Consider the following 26,285-nt stretch of genomic DNA (forward strand, 5'->3'; position numbering starts at 1 on the left):
AGTGTAGTCAGGGACATTAAGCAGAGTCAGTTCATCTTAATTTTTATTATTCTTTTGTCACATTCCAGTCACTTAACCAGAAGTTAATTTGACCAGAATCAAATCAAAAAACAAAACATGATTCCAGAGTCAGTCATTTTCTCCCAGGCTGCTTTACTTTTGTTGGCTATTCGAGCACTACATTTATCACTAAGATCTTTCCTTTGCTTGAGTTAAAGTTGGGAAGCTTTGTCATATTTGCTGTCTCTCTTAAGAGTGCAATCATGCTGACTCCTATAGATCTGGCTTTGGCCCTTTATGTTTAGAATATTCTACCTATTTGGGACAGTCAGTCATTTTCTAATCTGCTTAGTTCTGAACAGCGTTGCAGGGTGCGCTGAAGCCCATCCCAGCTAGCATAGGGCACAAGGCAGGTACAATCTCCAGAGCAGGGTGCCAGACCATCACAGGGCGAACTCGCACACACACACACACACCAACCACACACTAGGGCCAATTTAGTATTGCCAATGCACTTAGCCTGCATGTCTTTGGTCTGTGGGAGGAAACCCACACAGTCACAGGGAGAACATGCAAATTCCATGCAGAGAAGACCTGGGACGTGAACCCAGATCTCCTTACTGCGAGGCAACAGTGCTACCACTGCATCTCTGTGCCACTTTTGTTTGATACATTTTTATGTAATTCTATTTCACTCACAACAAATGAAGTAATGTGCAAAATCAATTGCTCTTCTATTCCCTCTTACAAAAACATATTATTATCAGCTGTTTTTCATATACTGTATATCCAATAAAAACATATAATATAATATCATCAGTATCAGTATCATTAGTTGATTATGACTATATATTGGAGTTATTTTTACCTATAATCTAACAATAGTCTCTTTTCTTACGACTACTTCCATGAAGCCGATCATAAATTATCCTATCTAAGCTTTCTTTATAAAACCGTAATATTATCTCTGTTAATCTATTTTTGCCTTCTATCTGACCTGACATCAGTCTGTGCATTTGTACATTGTTTAAATGCACCTGGCAGCTGCTTTGTTATTTATGCTTTTATTCTTTCATAAAGGTGGCTTCTTGCATGTCAACAGACATTTACTAGTTGAACAAGGAAACACAGTATGTCTTTACTAGCTTCGGATACAATATTTCTGAATGATTGTGGCTGCTGAAAAAAAAAAGTGTCGGTTGCTTAAAACAGCTGTTTTTTCCATTCATAGTACTTGCTTGTAAAATAAAAGATAAGGTCAGTCAAATATGTTTTGATTCCAAACAGAAACTATGCCATTGTTTCGAAACAGCTGAAAATGTGTCAAAATAAACTAGTTTCATTTCATTTTTAGCCTTACTTTAAATTGTAAAGGTGCTATTTTTACATAATAAGAGTGGAGAATCCAGATATAATTTTGGTCAGATCTTGGGTTTTATTCATTAAAATATTATAAGCTCACACCCCTAGCATTCCTTCCATTAATGTTTAATTCATTTTCAATGAAATTCAGGGTCATTGGGGGCCATAGACGTTTCTAGCTTGAAATGGTACAAAACAAAATTAAGATTAATTTTTAAAATCCTTGAATAAATTAGTGATTTGTACATTTTTTGTTGTCATTTCCTTTGGCCAGCTGGTATCCTTTTATGATGCTGCACAATATTGATACTAATTAATTGAAATAGTTGAGGAGACAGGAGGCTGCTAGCCTTCTAAAACATTTCTTCTTCATCCTATCAAGACATCAAGATCATTTTGTAGTAATCATGCTTTTAAAAACTACTTCCATTATAACTTCTTGCAAAAAAAAAAAAATTATATTTGATGATTTCCTGTGGTGACTCCTGGCCATGTGTCCACATAACATATGAACTTAATGAGTATTTGCAATTAAGTCTTATACTTCTGAACCATTAGAAGTTTTCTGATATTAAACTAAACTGATTCATAGTCACTTCTGCTCTACTGAATATATATAAATCCATCCATCCATTATCCAACCTGCTAAATCCCAACTACAGGGTCACGGGGGTCTGCTGGAGCCAATCCCAGCCAACACAGCGTGCAAGGCAGGAAACAAAACCCCGGGCAAGGCGCCAGCCTGCCACAGGGCACATACACCCACACACCAGGGACAATTTAGAATCACCAATCCACCTAACCTGCATGTCTTTAGGCTGTGGGAGGAAACCGGAGCGCCCAAAGGAAACCCACGCAGACACAAGGAGAACATGCAAACTCCACGCAGGGAGGACCCGGGAAGTGAACCCGGGTCTCCAAACTGCGACGCAGCAGCGCTAAATATATATATATATATCTATATATAGTCCTAGAAACTATTGAATTCATCAGAAAAAAAAATGAAATGTAGAGATGTCAGGTAATTGAAAGGAACTACTCTGGGCATCTCTCTCAAAGGAGGACTTGTTTTGCCGACATGCTCGCCTCGCTTGTGAATTAGTGGCGGGGGTAAAAGTAAAAGGGATACCATTTTGCCAATGTTAGTGGCTAAGCGACTTTGTCTTTCTTCTGAGGTTTCGTTTTGCTAATGTGCTTGCCTTGCTTGTTTATTAGCGGCTAAGCGAGTTTTCTGTTTCCTCAGAGGTGGAGCTCTTATCCCTACTCCACCTGTCACTTCCAGGCCGGACAGACACACACACTTCCACGCATAGATGTTCATATATAAGATACAGTATATGTGCACATGAAATAAATGTGGTGGAAAGCAGGACTTTAGGGACCTTGAAATTTTGACTTGATGTTATTTTAGAAATCTAGGTGAATAAAATGCACAAGCTTCTTGAGCTGAATGACCTGTTCTCATCACAATTTTATAGTATTCTAATGTGCCAGTGTACAGGCAATTACCTGAATTATGCAGCAGCGGAAAAACTCTTTTTAGTGAATTTTATGTCTCACAATTGTGAAATCATCAACAAAAAACATTTTAGATCCAGTTTTGTAAAACTGTATTCAAATCATAGTGTCTCTGTTTTGCTCATCACTAGAGCAGAGGTCGTTAAGCTTATTGACATTTCATGCCCACTTTTCATCAAATTTATCAATCAAAAGTTGTTTTGAAATTCTTCGAAAAACCTTTCCAGCAACTACTAAAAGCACAGACCAAAAGTGAGGCTGCTGACATATAAAACATATACAGTAAATGGTATAACATGCACAAAGCTGGTGGTATATTTTGCTCACTAAACACATGCTTGACTAATTTATTCTGTTTCAGTGTGGAGAGTCCACGAACTGTCACAGCTTTAAGTGGCACTAAGTACATTTTTAATTCATAAAAATTAACTTTAATTAATTACATTACATCATAAAGAAAAAAAGATATGTTACTGCAGAAGATATTAACAAAATAGAGTGGATTATACATTTATTTTGATGCCTCCAAAATGCTAAATTAAACAGCATGTAAAAAAGTGCAACTTAGAATATGAATGGAAAGAATTAATATAATTTAGAAAGTTCATTATTTTTTTAAGTTATTTGCTGAACAGAACAGCTCTCAAAGGTATTGGACATTGACTAATGTATAATATGCATATTAAACAATATGACCAAATTTTCTTTGAGCATAGATCATACGCTCTCTGTTAGATTTTCAGATATTATTTGCATTAAGTATTTAATGGTATACACCAATTACAGAGATGGCTAAAAAGCTTGTATACAATGTGTGCAATTAAGCAGGGTTCTGTCTATGTAATTCACCAGCAGTTTCATAACCTGTGTCTGCACTTGATCCAACTGTCTACAGCAAAAATTCACTAAAGCAGTTACAGACCCAGCATAATAACTACATTTTACACAATATAGTCAGTAATAACATTATATCAACTGTCTATCCATGCCATGTCACTCAAACGTCAAGAAAAAAACATTACGTAACACCTTTGTAAACCATCTAAATGACTCGATGATGTTCTATAATTTCACATGTATTAAACAAATTATCATTATTACCTCCTAGAAATTTAGATTGCATCATTTTTACAGAAAATGGACTGAACAGACAAATGTTCCTTATCTAGAACGACTCAAAACCAGAACTCCTTTGTTGTCCAACTACCAGTCAAAACAAATTAAATAAAGTTAAAAATTAAATTTTTTTCTTCTTTGTTCTCAGTAGATATAGGACCGGTTTCTCAAAAGGCTTATCATGATGAAAATGGACTTAACACTGGTGAGAGAAGCTTATGGGATTCTCACTGGCATTCCTGAAATGAATGACACTCGCAGTCATGTGTGAGAACAGGAGTAACTTCTCACCACTTCAGGAGGTGCTGAAAAGATTTTGAATGGTTGTCTAAAAAGTCATCATCATGTTGACAGATGGAAAATTGCCGCTTTACTGCATGCTGTGTTTTTAAAACACCAAAATATCCTTTAACAGACACAAGGGCATGACACCAAAGTGAATGAAATATGAATATATACTAAAAATATGTTTAAAGAGAAAGCAAGGAGAAAATAGTGAAGAGTAACATTTAAAAGCGAGACATTTACACACCAATGTTCTACTTAAAGACAAACAAGATGTCAGTATGCTCTGATTCCAATCTTTTTATAGGAGGTTTTGGATACCTTTATTATCGACTGTGCCAAGTGTATCAACTATGACCACTGGAGGGTGGGTAATCAGCTGGCCTAGGTCATTCTGACTTTCATGATGCAGAAACTGATTGCCAGCAGACCTAACTATCTGATTTGCTCACTTTCATCTTCCGACCATGGCCGTCCAGAGGATTATTTTTCTCCTATGGCCCATCGTAGGAGTTTTTTTGTTTTCCTCTCCTCCATGTCAGCTGGCCAACTAACCACATCCAGGAATGTTTGTTTTTGCTTGATTAATCATGTGGAAAGCACTTTGAGTTGCATGTAAATGTAAGATAAGGTGCTATATAAATAAAGTTATTATTGTTATTATTATTGGAAATACAGTACTACTTCTACATTCAGTTACTAGTGTGTGCAGCACGCTGACAGCCATTGCATGGTGTAGAATTATATTTCACAAATAAACTTAATTTAAATAATTCAAAGAGTTGATACACAGTTGAACATTTAAGATTTGCATGTTCTTTAGAAGTTGTGTTTTAAGGTTGCAGCTAGATTCACCTTAAAAGTAGAGCGGTCTGTATTGTGAGGTATGTGGGAGGATAGAGGAGATGGAAAATGAGAAAGGGAACTTTTTTGGGCTATAAGGTGGGCATGCAGCTGCAATTATAAACTGCTGAGAGTCAAAAAAAGGTTTTCATGTAGAGTAAAATAATTGTATAAACAGGACTACTATTTCCATAAACTTGTATACACTTTTAAACACTATTAAAGCTGATTTAACTCTGGCAATTTTATAGGGTTCAAATTGTGGATTTCCAAACACAGTATGATTAGTCTAATTGATGGCACATTTGTTAGAATTGAATTCCTCTATCAACAAGCCTCAAATGTGTGTTTGTAGGAAAGGATTTCCTTCCCTGATTAAGAAAATCATCTGCAACAGCAAGATCATTACAAGGAACGCTTTTGCAATATGGCTAAGAACTATACAAGATACAGCAGAGCTTTGCATCAGTCAGGTGATACCCTACAGTATACTGTCATTTTTACCCAATGCCACTATCTCATTAGCACTACTTAAATTCCTTAGCACTCATTAGAAAGGCTTCCCAGAACTTTTCCACTTCTGACACTAGTATAGATATTGCTCCCGGTTATTTATTTATACACAATTAAAGTTGTACAAGTGAGAAACCAGTCAATACCCTTTATAGTGACGTCATTGACATTTGGTAATTTTGCAATGGAACTTACAAGACTGCAGCTAACTAAAGAGCAAATTCTAGTGAGCAACCAATTTTCCCGGGGTTTGGTGCTGGGCACTGCTTAAATATGTTGCTTATTAGGTAGTGAGGGAGAGAGAGTCCCACTTTATTGGATCGTCTACATATGGGATATGCAGAAGAAAGATTCTACTTGAGCTTTCATTGCTGCTGAAATAGTACCTGGACATATTGGTGAGCAAAACAACTCTTTGCTCACCTTCCTTGAACACCTGACATTTACACCAGAGATAAATTTACTGTTATTACAATGTGGCATAACAGTTTCTTTCTTTCTTTCTTTCTTTCTTTCTTTCTTTCTTTCTTTCTTTCTTTCTTTCTTTCTTTCTTTCTTTCTTTCTTTCTTTCTTTCTTTCTTTCTTGCTTGCTTAATTTTTCCTGGTGTAAAAGAATGAATTGAGGTCATTCCAAAGTATGGGCACTATACAGCTAAATGCCCTGTCACCCATAGCAGGATAATGTGGGGCACAACAAGATTGCCAGAATCAGAGGACCTTAGTGGGTGAACAGGAGCCTCCAGGATAAAAGTAATCAGGGATCTCAGCTTTCAGAGATTATAATGACAATGTTTGAATCCTTTGATCAACTCTATTTTAAATATAGAATTCCTTCAATACACTTTTTTATTTACATGTTCAAACAATGTGTGAAAAGGAGTCTGCCTAGCTGCCATAATGTATATTGTTCACACTTGAAAATATTAGTAATAGATAGTAATGGGGAAAATATCAACAGTATTTCCAGACTTTATTACTATGTGACGGTGCTCACCACTTAATGTTCTTAGGCAACATCTGGGAAAAAGACTTCTCTGTTATTATCTCAGGCTGGGAGTGGGATTTAATTATTTATAAGACATTCTTCATTAATCTGTGAATAGTATTGTAGTGTACATCTGACACATCATTCCAAATTAGAATTCTCCAAAATGTAGTTTGGAAATGGACCCTAATTGTGATGATGCCATAAAGCCCTGGCCTCTTGAAGTCATGTTTTGCGGCATTCACATATTTGCTCACCCTTTAGAGAGTGTCGGAATTATAATTATTCCTAATTTTCTCATAGCACAGCACAAGTTTAGATTACAGTATATTGTTAGCATTTTGCTCAATTCCTTAAGAATCCTAATGTATTCTCTATAGCTCGGAAGGAAAATGTTATCTTCTATTCACTAAAAATGAAAAAAATGACATTTCTTGAAACTGAAAGGTAAAGGTGATTTTTAAGTTTGGTTTAGATTAATGAATATTAGCTCTTTCTTGGATTTAAAGGAGTGATTGTATTTTTGGCTGAGTTGAATCATTTTTTTAGCAATATGTACATGTTGTACTATAACTTTTATTGTAATGCATATATTGGGAAATAACTAAAGTCTAATCTTAAATAAAAAAGTGGAAAGAAAGGGAATGTGCATGAAGGGAGGGTGGGATGGGCATGCATACTTTTTATAGCTTCTATAAGTTTTGTTGTGTTATTTTGAGTTGGCAATGGTGTTGTAAAGATATCATCTTAAAACCATACAATCTGAGTTGAACATAAATGCATGTATTTCAAATACTGATTCTGTAAGAATGGTCAATTTACTGATGACACTCTTCTTGTGAGACTTGTCACAAATTACAAGTATGATGAGTCTTTGTAAAGGAGTGAGAAAATGGAGCTGGTCAAATGGAGCAGGCTTAACAATGTGCAATTAAAAGACAAGAAAAGAATTGGAGGTGGACTTTAAGCAAGGCATAAGATCAGTTTTGTTTTATGCATAATGACACAGGTTGTAGAGTTTGTGGAGAATTTCAAACTTCTAAGCGGCCCTATTTACATTACCTGCATTGTGAGAAGGCGTCAGTTACAGCACTACAGCCATGTGGTGTGATTCCCAGCTCGTGATTCGACTCACACGATCCTCATTGTTGAGGACCCGAGCAGCTGGACCAGACCAAGGGGACGCCCACGTAACACCTGGCTGTGGCAGATAGATGGTCATTTCCGGAGGGTGGGACTGGACCATGTGTCTATCTAGGAGGTTGCCAAACAGGTTTCCGAGATGTTTCGTTGTGTGGTGGGTGTGGCAATGTGCTGTACCAGTGTATGCTCCCCAACCGGATCTGACCTGACCTATTTACAGTAATCTAACATGGAAGGTCAACACAGCCATTATAGATGAAAAAGCAGAAAGCTATTGCATCTGAACCAATGTAAGGAAAGAAGTGCATGTTTAGTGAGGATATCCTGACACCATTTGTGCCAGCACATTTAAATTAGAGATTTCTAATGTATTAACTTTATATTTTTGTTTTCTGGTAATTTATATATAAGAAGACTTAGATCTGTGAACCAGATATTTACCCAAGAATTTAAGTGGTAAACGATTGTGGAACCCTTAGATGGCATGTAATAGCTGAAGATTTGTAAGAAATGTGCAATTTATGTGTGTGCTGATTGCCACAATTAAAATGCTTTCTAGCTAATATACAGTATTTAAATGAACCTAACTAATAAATGAAGCTAAGATTTGTTCCCCTGAATTTCTTGATCGTTCTTCTGAATTGCTTCATTTCTTTCCTTAAATGGCACCCAAACAGAAAGGTGAGGGAGCCAACAAAAGACCAACTAAGTTAGGGCTTCAAACGCCAAACAATTTCAATCCAACCAGTTGCTTAATTAGGCACCGAGTCTTGTCGTTAATCAAACCCATTCTTTAATTCCATGGCTTGTTGCTGCTGTCATTGCACAATAGCATACATTTCCAAAATTGTTGCTCTTCTCTTTTCTAAGACCACTGTTAAAATGTTTTGGGCATCTGAGTAGACCAGCATTCCTTAGACCTTTATCTTTCTTTATTTTCAGATATTGTATGATAGAAACAGTTTGCTGGTCATATTTTGGTTCATTTTGTTTCTAATTATTGTTTGGCTGCTAATTAAGGAAAAAGAAACAATTCAGGCATCTGAGTCTTCATGACAAATCAATTAAAATTAATTCAAAAGAAGATAATTAGTAGCAAAATCAGGTCACTGATTAACAAAAGGGTTAGAATGAAAACCATAAGCCACTGTGGCCCTCCAGGACTGGAGTTGGGAACCCCTGATATAGAAGCTACCTTGTGAAAAATAAAAAAAAGAAGAAAAACTGGTTTATCTCTTCAATTAACATTGGAGATTGTTCATTGTATTCTGCTACAGTTTAATCAATATAGTTCTCATTGTGCCTTCATTCAGAAAATGCCCAAATCACAAAGGTACAGGTACAAATATATTTTAGAAAGTAAATGGAAATAACCAGTGACAAAGGTAAAATTAAAACAAACTAGCAACATGATGAAATCTGTAAAGTATTGAAAAAAAAAAGTAAGATTTAAGCTGTGTATTTCAGTACACCCTGTAGTGGAGTGCCATCCGATCCAAAGTAAGTTCCTGCCTAACACCTATGACTTATCAGCTTCATTTGGGCTGGTACTGGATGAAATAAGTTAAAAAAAAGTTTAAGGTAAACAGTTATTTGACTGCTACACTTGAAAACTTTTTTTTTTAATTTATCTCAGCAAACAAAAAACTACTTGTCTCCTTTATACCTTAGAAATTTTGAATCACATAATAAACATCTATTTAGAACCACAACGAACTGGGTTATTCAAAATATAGTGTCCTTGAAAACAAAGCATAGATTCTACAAAGTACAAACACAATTTTGATGAAAAACACCAAGCTACATGGACATATAGATAAACATATATCTCTGTCTATATACTTACTGTATAAATGCATCACATTATTTATGTGCCTAAATACGCGTTTACCTGAACTCACTTAATCCTGTGGTTGTGGAGGTGAGCATACTGGCATCCTATCTAATTCTTCTCATTTTTGCTTTGTGTCTAACAATGTCAGGTTAAGCCTGGATCTCTGTGAGGCTGTGATAGAATAGTAGAATAGAATAATAGAGTTCATAAAATGGATTGCTTGACTGAATGGGAAATGAAAATGTTATTTTCTAAAGGCATGTTAAACAAGGACTCCTTATAGTTTTTGTTTCCCATCAACTGTGTGATCTTTGTGTCTTTTTTATGACTCTGATGTTTTTTTATAGTGTGCCTATTCTGTTATGTGTAATATGTGCAAGCATGAACACCTTCTTCAGTACAAAGGCCATACATAAATGGTTTAATTTATTGTATGGTAAATATCTTAAATGAGGGGTGGTGCAGTGGTAGCGCTGCTGCCTTGCAGTTAGGAGACCCAGGTTCGCTTCCCGGGTCCTCCCTGCGTGGAGTTTGCATGTTCTCCCCATGTCTGCGTGGGTTTCCTCCGGGCGCTCCAGTTTCCTCCCACAGTCCAAAGACATGCAGGTTAGGTGGATTGGCGATTCTAAATTGGCCCTAGTGTGTGCTTGGTGTGTGGGTGTGTTTGTGTGTGTCCTGCGGTGGGTTGGCACCCTGCCCGGGATTGGTTCCTGCCTTGTGCCCTGTGTTGGCTGGGATTGGCTCCAGCAGACCCCCGTGACCCTGTGTTTGGATTCAGCGGGTTGGAAAATGGATGGATGGATAACATCTTTCATGCTGATTATTATAAACAGAGTTGAAGAAACACATGAGTATAAATCATTCAAAGAAAAACAATGTTGGAGCAGTTTCATATTTATGAATCATTATCTATGTAAATATTTAACAGACAAATACTTCACTAATATCCCAAGGAAAGGATGACATTGTGTATTCATCCACTCCAAAATACAATAGCTTTGTTATTAATATATATTTTTTTTGAATGGAAAAAGCTGAACATGTGCCTACTAATGGCATGGCACCAATGACTAACCTTCTTCCGGAACAGTTTGTGTAGGTAGCAAGGATCAAGTTCAGAATCTCTTGGACATGTCATTGGAAAAATGTATTATTGTCAAGATATGTAACAGTGAGAGATTAAGCAAACAAAATTCTCAAACATCAATGATTGGTCTTTGACTTTTTTTTGCTTGTTCATTACTACCTGAAGCAGATAAGGCAAAGAACAGGTCAACGGGTAGCTACAGCTAAAAATATCAGCCTCTTATTGAATGAAAAGAAATCCATGATTAGACTTTGTTCTCTCCAAGCTCTATTCAGATATTCAATATATAAACATTTTAAAAATTATTATTACCAGTTTAATTTTTTTCAAAAGCACAAGCATATTAATGGTCATACATCATGGCCCCATTTTGTTTCTGTACTATTTGTTTCTTATTACTCTGTCATTAGAAAACCAAAGCTCATTTAAGATGGAAGAACACTGATGCCCAAAATTTGCTAAAAAAGCAAAATGTAATCTTGACACTGGGTGTAGGACTATATAAAAAAATCCTACAGTTCAGGTTTTAAGTTTGTTATTTCAGAAAGATATTATATGTCCCTACCTTATACTTTCAGAAAAAGTCTCTCTTGTACAGAAATAAAAAACAATTATTTTCTACTATTAGATGCAACTCTTGTGAATGTGTTACATTACATATAGGTTGGTGTGCTGGTGGTATCAGTGCTCCAGGAGACTGAATATAAAACTGGCCTGATTGCTACCTGTGTAGGATTTGCAAAGTCTCATTTCATTTGTGTGGACTCCTAAGTATTCTGAGCTGTAACTGGCTCATCTATTATATACTGGCCCATGTGCTGCAATAACCTCTTCCATTTTCTGAAAGACCTTCACCAGACTGCTAAAGCACCCTTATGCTTTCAGCAATTTGAAAACCAATGCTCTTCTACTTCTTGTATTGTTTTAATTGTCCATTTGAGCTGGTGCATTGTTTTCATTATCTTCTGAGATGGTGAGTCAGGGTCCAGCCTTTTGTGATCATTTTGATTGACCAAAGAGCAATGTATTGAAAAAAAAGTATTGTTTATATTCATAAGCAAAGCTAACAAACCAGTGGAAACTGTCTGCTATGCACTGTACTGTTGTGTGACTTTGGTATGCTCATTTTGTCATATTAATGCTAAGCTTTTTTAAATCATTCCATTAAAGTCAGTTTGTGAAAAGGTTTACAAAATTGATTCTATAAAAAGGAGAGAAGGATTTTTGTTTTGTTATTATCTACTCTTCAGGTATAATAAGGTGTTCCTTTGATGTCAGTTTTGCTAATTTCATTTTATAACTGTGACAGAAAATCTTTCATTTTTCCTTTTGGTGACACCTTTCATTTTAATTATAAAAACCCACAAAGCAGGATAATCCACAGACAGACACAAGAAAGCAATTATAAAGGTTGACTGTTGAAACATGTTTAAAGCTATTTTAGATTAGCTTTTCGTTTAGCTGCTATTTGAAATATGTGTCTTGATAGTCATATTTTTTTTTATTTTGTGATTACAACTCATCATTACATCTCATTTCATCTCATCACTTCTAACCACTTTTCCATGGTTGCGGCATGCCAAGCAGATCAGTCCAGACATTTCTGTACCCTGCAGATTCTAATTCTTTCTGGGGGATTCCCAGCTGTTCTCAAGCCATTTGAGAGATACAATCCCTCCAGCACATCATGGGTCTGCCGTAGGGCCTCTACCCAGTGGAACGGGCCCAGAGCATCTCCAGGGGGAGTCACCCAGGTGCCACCTTAACTGGTTCTTCTCGATCTGGAGAAACAGTGACTCTGTTATGAGGCTCCCCTGAATCACTAAATTTCTCATCCTATCACAGAAGGTCAACCCAGCCATCCTGTAAAGAAACCTCTGACCATAGGTACGGACAGGGATGTAGTTTGACGGCTAAACCAAAAATTTTGTCTTTGGATTCAGTTTGTAGTCAGATGTAAAGTGAAATTGTACTGTCACAATTGAAAAAGTAGAAAAAGCAGATAGTAAAATAAAACTAGGATCAGGAGATGAAAACCAGAAGAACTACCCAAGAACAAAACAAAGCAGGGGTCAAAAGCCAGAAAGTCAAAAATACCAAGACAACAGAGTCAATATACTAGTCAGAAATCTTAGGTCAAAGTAAGCAGACAAAAGTCCTAATTCTCTGAATAGTTTTGAATAACCAGCTAAATCTCTTTGGCATTTATCATAAATCCAAAACATGGAGGCAGTAAATAGTACTATGCCATGTTAATAGTGTTTTTAAATTGTGATGGCCCAATGATATCAGGCACTGTAACTTTGTTTAGTATGCGGTGATGACAAGAAGTTGTCAGTAAAAATAATTATAAAAAATGATGTACTGAAAACAAAAACAATACCCACCACCTGTGACCTCCCCAAGCGTGAAAAGGAGAATACAACAAAAATGGAAAAGGAAAAAAAAATAAGCAAGGTGTCTACATATTGATGAGAAACAGCAGGAACTGCACCAGAAACTGATGGTAATGTTGGACTAATTAAGAAAATACCCATGCCACTGATTATAGGCCATTCAGCTCCAAGCTAGCTGAGCAACAGACAGTCACTTACTGATAACAGAATCAGACGATCTATTTGACCGTAATACAGAGAGTTTGAACAGAGTTTGGTGTCTGAAGATTAGAAAAGAAACCCAAGATACTGCTAATGAGAGACAACAATGACCAAAGAGAAAATGTCTCTACTGTATAGAGGCAGTTCAAATGTGTCAACATGATTTTAAAGTTTTTTTTTTATTAAATTAGCTAGTATTAATAAACACATCAAAGCACATAATATATATGTATTGTGCTTTTTCAAGCAGTGTGATAGCCTATTGCTTAGATCTTCTATCTTATAACTCTAAAGACATGCATATAAATGCCAGTTAAATCACTATTTGTGTGTAGAGTTTGCACATTCTCTCCATTTCTGTCTCTAAATTGGCACTGTATAATGGGTTATATCCCACTTTGCCCCACATACTGACAGAATCAGGTAAAGCTGCCTGGGACAGTCGAAACAACATACTTGAAAAATGAATGGTTTGAAAGTAAAGTTTTCAGGAACCTTTCACTTGTCCTCTGATTTGTCACTTACAATGACATATTCTGTCATATTGACAGTTGCAAACAGGTCGGAGTTTTAGTAATGTTCAGTTCTGTAAATAATTCAATGAGTTTTTCTAGTCTGATCAAAATGAAAGGATTAAACTCTTCCATGCCAACTTTCTTGTTTTTGCTTTGCATTATAAATTGTAGTGCAGAACTTGCAAATATATGTAGCAATGTAAAGAAAAACGTAAGACCTAAAATGCTTTTTTAGAATTATATTTATGAATATTATCTATGATTGATATCATACAAAAAAGGAAACGTGTATGAAAGGGAACTGATAAAAAAGATTAAATCAGTACAAAATTCTACATTTCCATACCTCAAGCTGCTTTATTGGAATAAAAATTACATTTGAGTGTTACTTTACACATCAATATTTACTGCCCGTTTTAACATAGCACCATAGTGCTAATGTCAATATGCGCAAAATCTTTTGATTGACATACTGACATTTTTAGTGATTAAGTTTAATTTCTGGTCTAAACAGTAAACAGCTTTTCCCTATGAATGACAAGAAAACAAAGTTTTGTGTTGTTCTTGTTTTATTTTTTATCAATTTTCAGTCTTAGAAACAAATGCCACTTTAGGATGGGAATATAATTTTTATCAAAAACTTATTTATTTTGTGGCGCAGTGGCACAGTGGTAGCGCTGCTGCCTCACAGTTAGGAGACCTGGGTTCGCTTCCTGGGTCCTCCCTGTGTGGAGTTTGCATGTTCTCCCTGTGTCTGCATGGGTTTCCTCCGGGTGCTCCGGAGTCCAAAGACATGCAGGTTAGGTTCCTATTGGCGATCCTAAATTGTCCCTAGTGTGTGCTTGGTGTGTGGGTGCGCCCTGCAGTGGGCTGGCACCCTGCCCGGGATTTGTTCCTGCCTTGCACCCTGTGGTGGCTGGGATTGGCTCCAGATATAGTGGGTTGGAAAATGACTGACTGACTTATTTATTTTCTTAAAACTCACCTTATAGAATTCAGCACTCTCTAAGGATATATAATAATCAGTATATTTTCTTTTTTAACATAATTGACAATTCACAAAAGAAAGAAAAAAGAAAACTTACATTAAATCTTGGTACATTTGTCTGCCTTGATCTTTTCTCAGCCAGAAGATCTTTAACAGTATGTTTGACTCTTACACCTTGATAAACACGTTTGGAATACTCTGTTGGGAGACAGTTTCAATAGACATTTATTAAAATATATAGTATATAATATATTTTCAATATTTCTCCTATTTTTAAGATACCTATCAAATAGTAAAAAAAAAAAAAGTCCAGATTTTTCATATTTTTTCTTAAAAGCTGCACTCAATATATTGTTGAGTAAAAAAGTAAATAAGCAATCATTTCAATAAATAATTGTTCAGTGCTAGTATTTTTAAAATGTGCTTTAAAAAAGAATGGCCAAAGTACAAACAGTCTACAGTAGTATGAAAATTTGTGGAGTCAATTTACAATATTGCTCCTATTCTAAGTAAAGAACAGAGAAAATATTCATAAAATTGAACTTTATTTTATAAATGAAATAGTAACGGACATAATTTAATTTATTTCTCTTAATTGGGATACTGTCAATACATTGTCAAACAAAAATATAACTGTTACAGTCATCAATTTAATTAATTAGTTATGCATTACTAGTCATTAAGGTGATTGCTTTCGGGAAAAAGGCCATAGTGTACACAACGTGGTAGAAACATTCAATGACTTTACCCTTACAAGCTTCATATTTCCCAGAATAAGCACAAAGATCAACAAACATAACCTAACAAATGTTGTTATCTCTTTTAAAATATATTTATATATACTGTATATGCTTATGTAGAGTATATGAAAACACAGCTGAATAAACATTATACTGTATATACTTAAGCAAATCTGTAATAATAATTTTAAACAAAAATTCATACATTCAATTGCAAATACTGACTAATGTATGTTGCAGTACAATGATACATAAGAACACTTAATTTTGTTTTAACTGATACATTTTTAAACAGTTTTCATTAAAATAGTGTGCACAAAAAGTAAATTATATTTATGCTAAATTAAAATAGGTAATATTTTAAATGCAATACATTGCAAACAATAAATAAGTCTGTCATAAGGTGAAATAATATTCATATTAATTTCTTAACATTTACTGCAAAATTAAATAAAATAATAAATAAACTTAATTACTATGGACGTTATTTTAGTATCCATTAAAGAGCAAACGGTACACTTCAAAAAGAAAAAAAATACTTACAGTTATGCAAAGTAAAACCTGCTTTTTTAGGGTAAGAACTTGTTTTGAACCTCTTTATGAGGCATTCACGTATTTGCCAGGATGAATGTCTGTGATACAGTTCTAACTTGACGAGCATCACAGACTGGAGCCCACTGCTTTGTAATGAACTAGTGTTCTTTACACTTATACTCCAAACCAAAGAAAACTTTAAACAAAATAATTGCAAATAAATATCTCTTTCACATAAGGGGGAAATTTGTTTATCATTTTCAAATAGGAAAAATACTTGAGCTAGCTAACAAGGCAGATTTTTTTTCAAGGTCTTGCTCATTTGCAATGTTAATTACATACTGAATTGTAGGTCTGTTCCAAAATTTAAAAATATTATAAATGATTATTTCCTCAGGCTAGTTAGCAGTGGTAATATATTTTTGGAGAATACTGTGTTTAATGTTAAAGTTTTATGTGAGTTATAAACATTAAAGAGGCATAGTGGTGCAATGGTTAGTGCTGTTGCTCCATGGATGCAGCATCCTTTGTTTTTTCATATTCTTTCTGTGTCAGTATGGGTTCTCCCCTTGGTGGAGACATGTTAATAATAATAATTCTTTGCATTTATATAGTGCTTTTTTCACTATTTAAAGCGCTCAGCAATTGCAGGTTAAGGGCCTTGTTCAAGGGCCCAACAGAGCAGAGTCTCTTTTGGCATTTCCGGGATTTGAACCGGCAACCTTCCGATTGCCAGTGCAGATCTCTAACCTCAGATGTTGATTCCATTTGAGTGTGACTGTGGTTGTGCGCATGAGAGGACTGGTGTCTTGTCCGGGTGCTGTTTCTTACTTTGCACCCAAGTGCTGTTGGATTAAGTTCTGGTCTGTCGCAAGTTGGAACTGAATTACGTAGGACTTAGTGTGTTATATTATATTGGCACATTGGTTAGTCCTACTGCCTTACAGGTCCAGGAGATGAGGTTCAGGTTCCACCTTAGTCAGTGTTTATTATATCAAGTATGTCTGCAATGTTTTTTTCTTTTATTACCATACTCCTGTTTTCCTTCAAGCACCTAGAGCTCTGTAGGTGAGGTTTTTTGGTGACTATAAAGTGGATAAGTGTGGGGGTGATGGGCTAATACTGTGTAGATATTTGGTTCCTGCCTTGCACTCTCAGTGCTGATGAGTTAAGCTCTGACTCCCCATAAACCTAAAGCACTGGATAAGAGTGTTCACTATACAAAGCATGGATGAGTGCCCAGCATTATTACCATTTAGATGATTTAAAAACAGTATTATTAAAAATTTGACAATTTGTTGTAATAAACTAAAATAAAAAAGACATTTTTTAAATAGCATGTAATTTTTAGTCTCTCAGTTGACTGCACAAATTTGGGCTGTGTGAAAAGAAAATAAAGAAAGAAGCCTTATGGCTTCCATCCAGCCAGGTGTGCTCAGGTTAAACTGGTAATGCCCTGCTGCATATGTAGATTGATAGTTTGTTTATTTAATTTTCATTTGCATGCGCTTCGTTGTTCTTGTACCCAGGGTATATTAACTTAGAAAGCTTGGCATACATGGCTAATATCTGTTACAGGCATCATTGAAGAGAAAACATCCAAAAATAACACAGAGCCAATGTAAATTCTTCCAGAAAGCAACACAGACAGGCGGCATGTTACTAAAGGGAATTTATCATTTTGGTCCTGGAAAGGATAGTTCCGATAGGAGCCCGATAGTTCCAGGGTCCTGTTTTTTTTTTTTCTTTTTCTTTTTCTTTCTCTCTCTTTGTGTCCACTGGAGTTTTATTCCATTATACTGGTTTCAACCCATATTACACTAATTGTATACATTAGGTTATCTGATGAAGTTGGATTCTCTAAGAATGAACAAATGTAAATATTTGTATATGAATGTTTTGAAATAGGTGTGCTTAGAAAATGAGTGAATTAATCAATCAGTTTATTTAAACTACCATAATAACTCACAACAATAGTAACTTTTTACATAATATTAAAGAAATTGGCTGAATTAGTTATAAAAAACTTTGTATATTTAAAATTCTACTAAAACCTCTAATGGAAGTGAAAAATAGTGTAGCTAGAATCCCTTTTAATTTTCAGCGTGAATATACAATTTCAGCTAATATACAATATTTCCTTGCAGTTCAGAATTTAATATGACAGACATTTGCCCTGTGAGCAAAGTAGCATTGATAGACACCTTAAAGACATTCAGCTCATATCAGTTTGCCTAATGTTGTTTTTTTTAAGATAAAAACTTGCAAAATGTTCATTGTTTTATTAATACTGCATTTCTGTTTTTATATCTGCTAAACATATAAGGGTAGAGCCTTATTTTATTGTTAATTAGTCAATACTCGGCAAACAAACTGACATTGGGCCTGTGTAGGCCCAGTGTAGGTCAACATATAGGCTCAGTATTGACAACCAATTAGGGCAGAATTGGGATTTGCACATCGGAGCAACACTGGACCCAAAACACTGGCCCAGTGGACATACAGACGGGGAGCACAAATTTGGTCATGAATCTGACAAACTTCCTTACCTCACTGTGCATGTTTGACTTGTTCATATTTATCTATCATTTATGCTTTGATACTACTAAATCGGTAAAACATGTGTAGAGACTGTAAGCAGACAGTGATTCCTCATACTTGAAAAAGTGTGTACATCTTGAAAAATATGTTAACCTTTGACCCAGCAACACCCTAGTAAAATCAGTCCGGAAACACTAACATGTTAACTCTTGTGTGTTTCCAGCCCCAGTACAGAGATCTACAAAGCTAATACAAATACTGCTGCTTCAGGTTGCACAAAAATTGGCTGATTCACAGCTTTCCTGTTTCTGTTATTATACAAACAATCTAACGCCCTCAGGTTAAAACTAGAAGAATACCTTAAGTGTTTTATAAAGTCATCTAAGTAAACAATACAATATACAGTAATTTTAAGAATGTGGTGGAGCTAGCTCTTACAAGGAAAAGCACACATAGCACAGCAAGTTATAATAAAGTACAATACACCTTATACTATTACATACTGTATATACAATAGTACTTATGGGTAGTAGAATTTATGTGGCTTCCATGTGTCTGCATTTTTTTCTTCTGGAGGCTCAGTTTCATCTCATATTCAGTTTTGTTGAGTTTATTGTAAACTGTTAATTGCCAAGTGTTATTTATACTATCATGTATGGCTCTTTCGTTGTGTCATTCACTGCAAGTAATAGAACATCTTCTCAACTCTATTCAACCCCAACTTGGATAGTCTAGGTCAATAAATTGCACTGGGCAGTATAATAAATTACTACTTATTATTATCGTAATCATTCCAAGAAAGGAATTCTGTTTAACTGAATTATTTATTTATTTAATCAAATATTTTTACACTCCACTACTTTTTCTGCGAAATAATTTCCATTAATAAACTTAGGGCAACAGGAAAAATGTACATGCAGTACAAAACCTAATTGTCAGAATAATTAAATTGAATTGCCACCTTATACCACAAAGGCAGTATATAAGCAATATGGAAATAGTGGATGCATTACTATTAACTTGTACTACACACTCAGTGCTGCCTTTAGGTCAATTTAAAAGTGATGTTTCGTGATCCTAGATATGAAGTGATGGGTGATAAAATAGAGTTGATGATATGTAATGTTTTAGAACAATACTAAAATGACTGCAATTGAAAAAAACTTCAAAACTGACAATATTTTTTATATTCTTCATGGTGTCAAAACTTGATTACTAGAGGGGGGTGTGTGATATTACTGCATTTTGTTCCATTCAGACTATTAACTACAGCATGGTAACAAATGTCCTCCTTAAATTTCTTGTTGCTGTGCTTTAGAATGTAGTTTATGAATTTTAGTTAGCTTTCTTTATGTTTCAGTAATAGCCGAAAAAATCAGATTTAATTCCCACTATTAACTTATATGATATATCAATGCTCAGAACTACATGTATACACATATCATTTACGAGTCTGTTGTAAGGGTCGTTTTCTCTGTTCTCTTCTGTGTACCCAAGAATCCATGTGCCAATACACTTACCATGGAGATGATGAGATCATAGAACTCTTTTATTAACTGAAGTATTTGCACAGAATGCGCACCTATTTAGTGATACGATGTTTTTCTAAAAACATTTAATCTATCTAGATATTTTTGCAACGTTCTATCTGTAAAAAACATAGGGATATACTATTGTCTTTCTGTTGATTGTAGTCAAGTGTAAGTTTTATAGCTAACATAAGTTACTGCTCTCCATTATTTTCTCAGTCTTGTCATAGTGAACTGGGGTGTTTATATGGAGGCTACATCATATGTGTTGTAATGAAGGATGTATATTGGAACCATTGTAGAGGTTATCTCAGATATTATTTAAAAGAAAATGCTCCAACAGTATAAAAGTAGCAATGATCAATTAAGACTGCAACGATCAATGCGTCCTACACACTACTTCTATCTTGCAGAACAGTATTGATAATAAAGTAAGTAATACTGTATTTAATTTGCTTAAAAAGGTTTTTTACCTCTCCATTTTGTAAACTACATTTTTATGTTATAGAAACCTGAGGAGAAATGACTACCCAGTCACCATCAAGTGTATCACTGAACATATTCACACACATTTCCAGATATGGAGTTGACAATTTGTATAAACATCTTTATAATGTGGGAGGAAACCCAAACAGACACATGGAAAATATATAAAATATATACACAGTTCACTAGACTGGACATCAAATCCTTATCTGAGTTACCTTAATGTCATAAAATATAGTATACTGTATGTAAAGCGAAATGGGCAAATCTGCATATCTTGCAATTTGAATGAACTGTCACAAATAAACAGTAAACCTTTAAACTGTTCTCTTTATTTTTATCATCTGAAACAAGAAAGGATTTAATGGAAAGGCAAAAAAAAACACTCATATGAAAGAAGAAATTTGTTTTTGTTGTATAAGTGATTCGCTTATGAAAAAACATTGAAGTCACTTGTGTAGTTTCCCTCATATTTACATCCATGCTGTCTATTCATATCCATCGTTCAGTATTAGAGATTCATCCTGCACAACAGCATTCATAAAAATTGTTTATGAGCTGAATATCCAACCATTTTTTTTTTTTTGTAAGAAACATTGTATCATTGAGTCTGAGCATATTTTATTGCACAAAAATATATCACAACCTCCCTGGACTTTTTAAAATATTTTTACAGTACATATCTAGTGCCTCCACGAACCATACAAATTCCAGCCACTGCAAATAAAAACTTTAAAAATGATACCATGGACCCAGTTTCAATGTTTAGAGAACCACCAATCTAAAATGCTGAGGAAGTATGTGAATATTTCTTGGGGTATTTTGGATTTTTTTGGTTGGTGTGTTGATTTAAATACTTTCAAAGGCTACATTAAAAAAATGTAACCTTGGCATAACAGTATGACCATACACCTTCTGTTTTATTTTTAACCTTTCCATATCAGGATAATTCATCTGTGTCTTCCATTAATGACAGTGAAATTTGTCTATAGTCTAACATCTCTTCATATATTTTACTTTAAGACAAACAATAAAATACTGTACAAAAGTTTATCAGAGAGTCGTCTATGCCGATTTTTAATATTTTTTTGATGGTTAGAGTTTGTACCTCATTAATGATCATTATATGTAGATTCATTGAAGGTGTTTTAATAACAAGATACTGTACATCAACCTCTCACTTCTTTTTAATTCTGAGCCTTATTTTCATTATCATTCACAGTTTTTCTGGAAGAACTTAACTGAATTCCAGTGGATGCTTCATTTAAATCTTCAAGTGTTTTAGTCTCAAACCCTCACATGATCCTGTTAAATTGCATTATGCAATCTTTCCTGGAATAATCTGATTTGCTTTGTCTCTAAATTATGCGAGAAAAGTTCTCCATCAAGTGCCCAAAATACTGTTCAACTATTTTGAATTTCTTTCAGTGTTTAGGTGTGTTGTGGTACCAAATGAAGAAGGCACAGTGAGAAATTAAGACCTGAATTATAAAACACTTTAGTTAATTCCATCATTTTTATTAATTAGTTATGCAGTTCTTTAGGAAAATATATGGGCAGTGTCAATGCTGCTGTATTGGATTTTTTTTTCTGCATATATTTTAGTTTTCATCCACTTATTACAATACAGAAAGAACTTCTAATAAGCCTTAAATTGTTTAAATGGATTTTTGATATTCTTCCCATGTTTTTTTCAATGGTTCCTACACAGCAAAGTCATGAGTGTTATATGAACTCTTTTATACGAGGGGTGTTCAAAATGTTTCCGCACTATTATATTTTCATTGGAAACAGTGAAGGTGGGAGTAGTAGTAATAGGGTGCTAAAAAGTTGGTACAGCGCTGGGAAAATTGCATCACAAATGAAGGTGTGAAGAAAAGTTATGTGATTTATTTTTGAAATTCTTAATAAACTGATTTTAAAAAGTGTGGAAATGTTTTGAACGTCTCTTGTACATGGAAAGAATTAATGTAACATTAGCAATTTTGTTCTCTTCACCTTTAGTTATGTATTTAAGAATATGTTTTCATAATTTCAGAATATTGCCATATATACAGTATTATCCCTTGAAGTGTCTATGATTTCAGTCCTGTAGTCTTGGAGATATTTTTAGCCCATTTTTATGTTAATATGGGCAAATGATGGAAGAAAACCCAAATTGTTCTCTTTGGTGACACTTGTGAATTTTGCTTAAGTCATGTAACTTCCAACCTTGCAACAATGGGAATAAAAAACACATCAAACATTTTTGAAAAAGATGACTGGAGTCTTAGTGTATCATTACTAAAAAAAAAAAGGGAATGTGTCTTGATGGAACTTAAAGCAATTGCATCACTGCAACTATGGTCACTGATGTTAGTGCTAGTTATCCCAGCCAAATAGATAGGCTGATTCGTTATAAAAAAATATAGTCATTCATAAGTAACAGCTTGAAAGATGTTTCTCCTCTGAAACAATGGCATTAATTCATGAGAAGTCACAAAATGGCTGTTGAACGCATTAACATATGTTAACTTTCATCACAGTTGATAGAAGGAGGTTTTTATTCAAATTTTTACTTGATAACTACTAGACGGAGCTTACAGGTAATTCAATGGAAAAATAGTAAAAGATAAGGTCTAAAATAGGATGACCGCAAAACATGTAAATAATGGGTGACATTGCCTTTATCACAAACTTTTTGTTTGTGACCACATTATATTGAAGATTAAAAAGATTGCATATAGGAATCACATAAATAAATATTCAATAATAAAGCTAAAACTGTCCAAAAATGGAAAAGTAGAAAGAAACAGTAAAATCTACTCCCTAATGGCAGCAAGACATAAGAGCTGATTGTAGATAGCACTCAGGTAGAGACAGGAGGTCAGGTTCAGTTACTTGGGTGTCCACATCATAGAGGACCTAACCTGGTCTATCCACACCAATGCCTTGGTAAGAAGGCACAATAACGTCTTTACCACCTTAGATTCTTTAAGGATTTCAGGCTGGCCTACTAAATCACTAATGAATTTCTATAAATCCACAATCGAAAGTACCATAAAAGGAAGTATTACTGCTTGGTTTGGGAACAGTATGCAGCAGGACTACAAGGTTCTTCAAGGAGTGTTACAGTCAATTGAATGCATCACTGGGTGTGCACTCTCAAACTTCAAGGTCATCTGCACCAGGCAATGTCAGACCAGGGCAAAGAAAATGATCTGTGACACAAACCATCCTAACAAAGGCTTCTTTTCTGTGCTATGGTCAGGTAAACATTACCACTGCCTAAAGTCCAGTTCAGAGAGACAGAGGAGGAGTTTCTTTCCACAGTCCATCTGCATCTTCAATATAGAAAGTGTATAGAAATACATGATGGCCTATTGATAACTCTCTTACATTTGGTTACTTAAGTTATTTATTTCGTTATTATTTATCACATATTTATAATTCTGTTAATGATTTTTGATATTTATAAAGTCATGTATTATTGTCATTGTCATTTTATATTCTTCTTAAAGGCACAGTCATTATAGTTGAAAAACTACGTAAGCGTTTCAGAACATATTGTACTGTATGTATAATTTGTATGCAACAAATAAAATTTGATTTGATTTGATTTAAAAAAATAGAACCCTACACACCCTTATGATGGCCCTGAACAACTGGAGTGGAAACTACCGTATATAAGCCAACATTGCACATCTTTTAATATTAAGTCCAGTTTACCAGGGGGATATTATAGACATAGGGGATGTTACCTTCCCAAGTAGTAACTGGGCAAACCTTGCAAATAGTGACATACAAGAGCCAGAGTTTTTAGACATAATCAGTGACTGTTTCTTAACACAGTATGTTAAAGCACCAATGATTGGGGAAACCAGTCTATATTTAGTATTTTGTAATAACCAGGATAGATCTGAGGGTGTTGAGTTGATTGAACCACTAGGGTCAAGTGACCATAATATAATATAATCGTCACTGCAAATGCAAACACCCAAAATGGTTAAGTTTAACTTTGGAAAAGCACAGTTTGAGCAGATATGGCAAAGTCAAAGGTGATTGAACTAGGATAAGCTTTTAAGTGTGATAACTGTTGAAGAGCATTGCAACAGGTTTAAAAATATTTTACATATAATATAGAATAGGTACATCCCAACATTTGGAATTAGTAGGAAATTAATAAAATAACCTCCTCAGTGGGTTAATAAAAAGAAAAGAAGCTGGAAAGGAAAAAAGGCTGTATGAGGTGGATAAGAGTAATAACTCCAATGTGAATTGTAGGGCGTATGAGAACATGAGCGTAAACCATTAAGTATATTAGGGAAGCTAAAATGCGCTTAGAGTGGAATGTACCAGACAAGGCAAAACATAACCCAAAGAGATTCTTTCAGTATTTAATTTGTAAAAGAACAGTCAAAGAGGAGGTGAAGTGAATCAGGAATAGAAAAGGGCAATTAAAAAAGACAGTAAAATAGCAGATGATCAAAACTTGCACTTTTCTGAAGTCTTCACATGTGAGAAAATGAATAGCCTCCCAGGAGTAACAGGGACTACTAAGAAGGTACTGTGTGATTTGGAAATTGTAGAGGGAGAAGTACTGCTTGGATTAAAAAGGCTGAAATCAAACAAATCACCAAGACCAGATAATATTGGTTTTTAAGTAGGTTAATGAGTACACATATAAACCCTTGACACACAGTTTAAGGAAGTAACTGTGCACTGGGGAAACTCTGAAGAACTGGAAAATGGCAAATATTAACCTATTATATAAAAACTGTGATTGGGCAGATTCAAGCATCTATAGGCCACCAAGCTCAACGTGTATCACAGGGAAATTAATGGAAAGAATTATTAAGGATAAGATTTAGCAACACATGGCAAGAACAGGAACTTTACTGAACAGTCAGCATGGGATCAATTGCGTGAGGTCGTGTTTTTCTAATATGCTTGAATTCTATAAGGAAGGAACAAAAGAATATGATTAAAGTAGTGCATATGGTATTATTTACCTTGACTTTCAGAAAGCATTTGATAAGGTACCACACAAGAGATTAGGCATCAAGCTAAAAAAAGTGGGAGTTCAGGTTGTTGTGTGTAGATGGTGCAAAACTGGGTTAGACACAGGAAGCTGAGGGTTATGGAACCTTATCAGAATTGAGTGATGTTAAGAGTGGTTGTCCCTCAGGGGTCAGTGCTAATATGTGTAAATGATTTGGATAGGAATATAAATAATAAGATGTTTAGGTTTGCAGATGACACCAAGCTAGGTGGATTAGCATATAATCTAGAATAGGTTGAACAATTAAGAAGACTTGAACTTGCATGCATGGTTTGGCAGATTTGTGGCAGATGAAAATTAATTTAAGCAAATGTAAAGTATTGCATGTAGGAAGTAAAAATGTTTGGTTTGAATATGCAAGTAAGAGTCACCATGAACTCATCACTATCAACTTCCAGACTGTGTTCAGAAGCCATTAACAAGGCCAACTGAATGTTAGGTTATATAGCATGATGTGTAGAATGCAAGTCCAAGGAGGTTATGCTCAAGCTTTACAATGCATTGATTAGAGCTCATATGGAGTACTGTGTACATTTTTGGTCTCCAGGCTGTGCTAAAGAAGTCCAGAGAAGAGTGGCAAGGCTGATTCTAGGGCTGCAGGGGATGAGCTATGAGGAAAAATTAAAA

General features: G+C 34.9%; 1 protein-coding gene across 2 annotated transcripts in view; it reads right to left on the bottom strand.

The window, feature by feature from the left end:
- si:ch211-213d14.1 (POU domain class 2-associating factor 2) overlaps positions 1–26,285 on the bottom strand; it is a 58,532-nt gene that overhangs the window by 26,132 nt on the left and 6,115 nt on the right. Inside the window, exons 1-2 of one of the 2 annotated variants that reach the window (XM_051931882.1) lie at positions 16,071–16,220; positions 14,885–14,985 (exon numbers count right to left, since the gene is read on the bottom strand). Coding sequence is in view for 1 of the 2 variants with exons in the window: in XM_028810292.2 (XP_028666125.1) it covers positions 14,885–14,985 (101 nt within the window). In the remaining variant the exon portion in view is untranslated. Of the gene's footprint in view, positions 1–14,884; positions 14,986–16,070; positions 16,221–26,285 lie in introns of those variants that run through there. The other variant, XM_028810292.2, reaches the window with a different exon arrangement.

Source organism: Erpetoichthys calabaricus, chromosome 9 (assembly GCF_900747795.2).
Source record: "Erpetoichthys calabaricus chromosome 9, fErpCal1.3, whole genome shotgun sequence".
Taxonomy (NCBI): domain Eukaryota; kingdom Metazoa; phylum Chordata; class Cladistia; order Polypteriformes; family Polypteridae; genus Erpetoichthys; species Erpetoichthys calabaricus.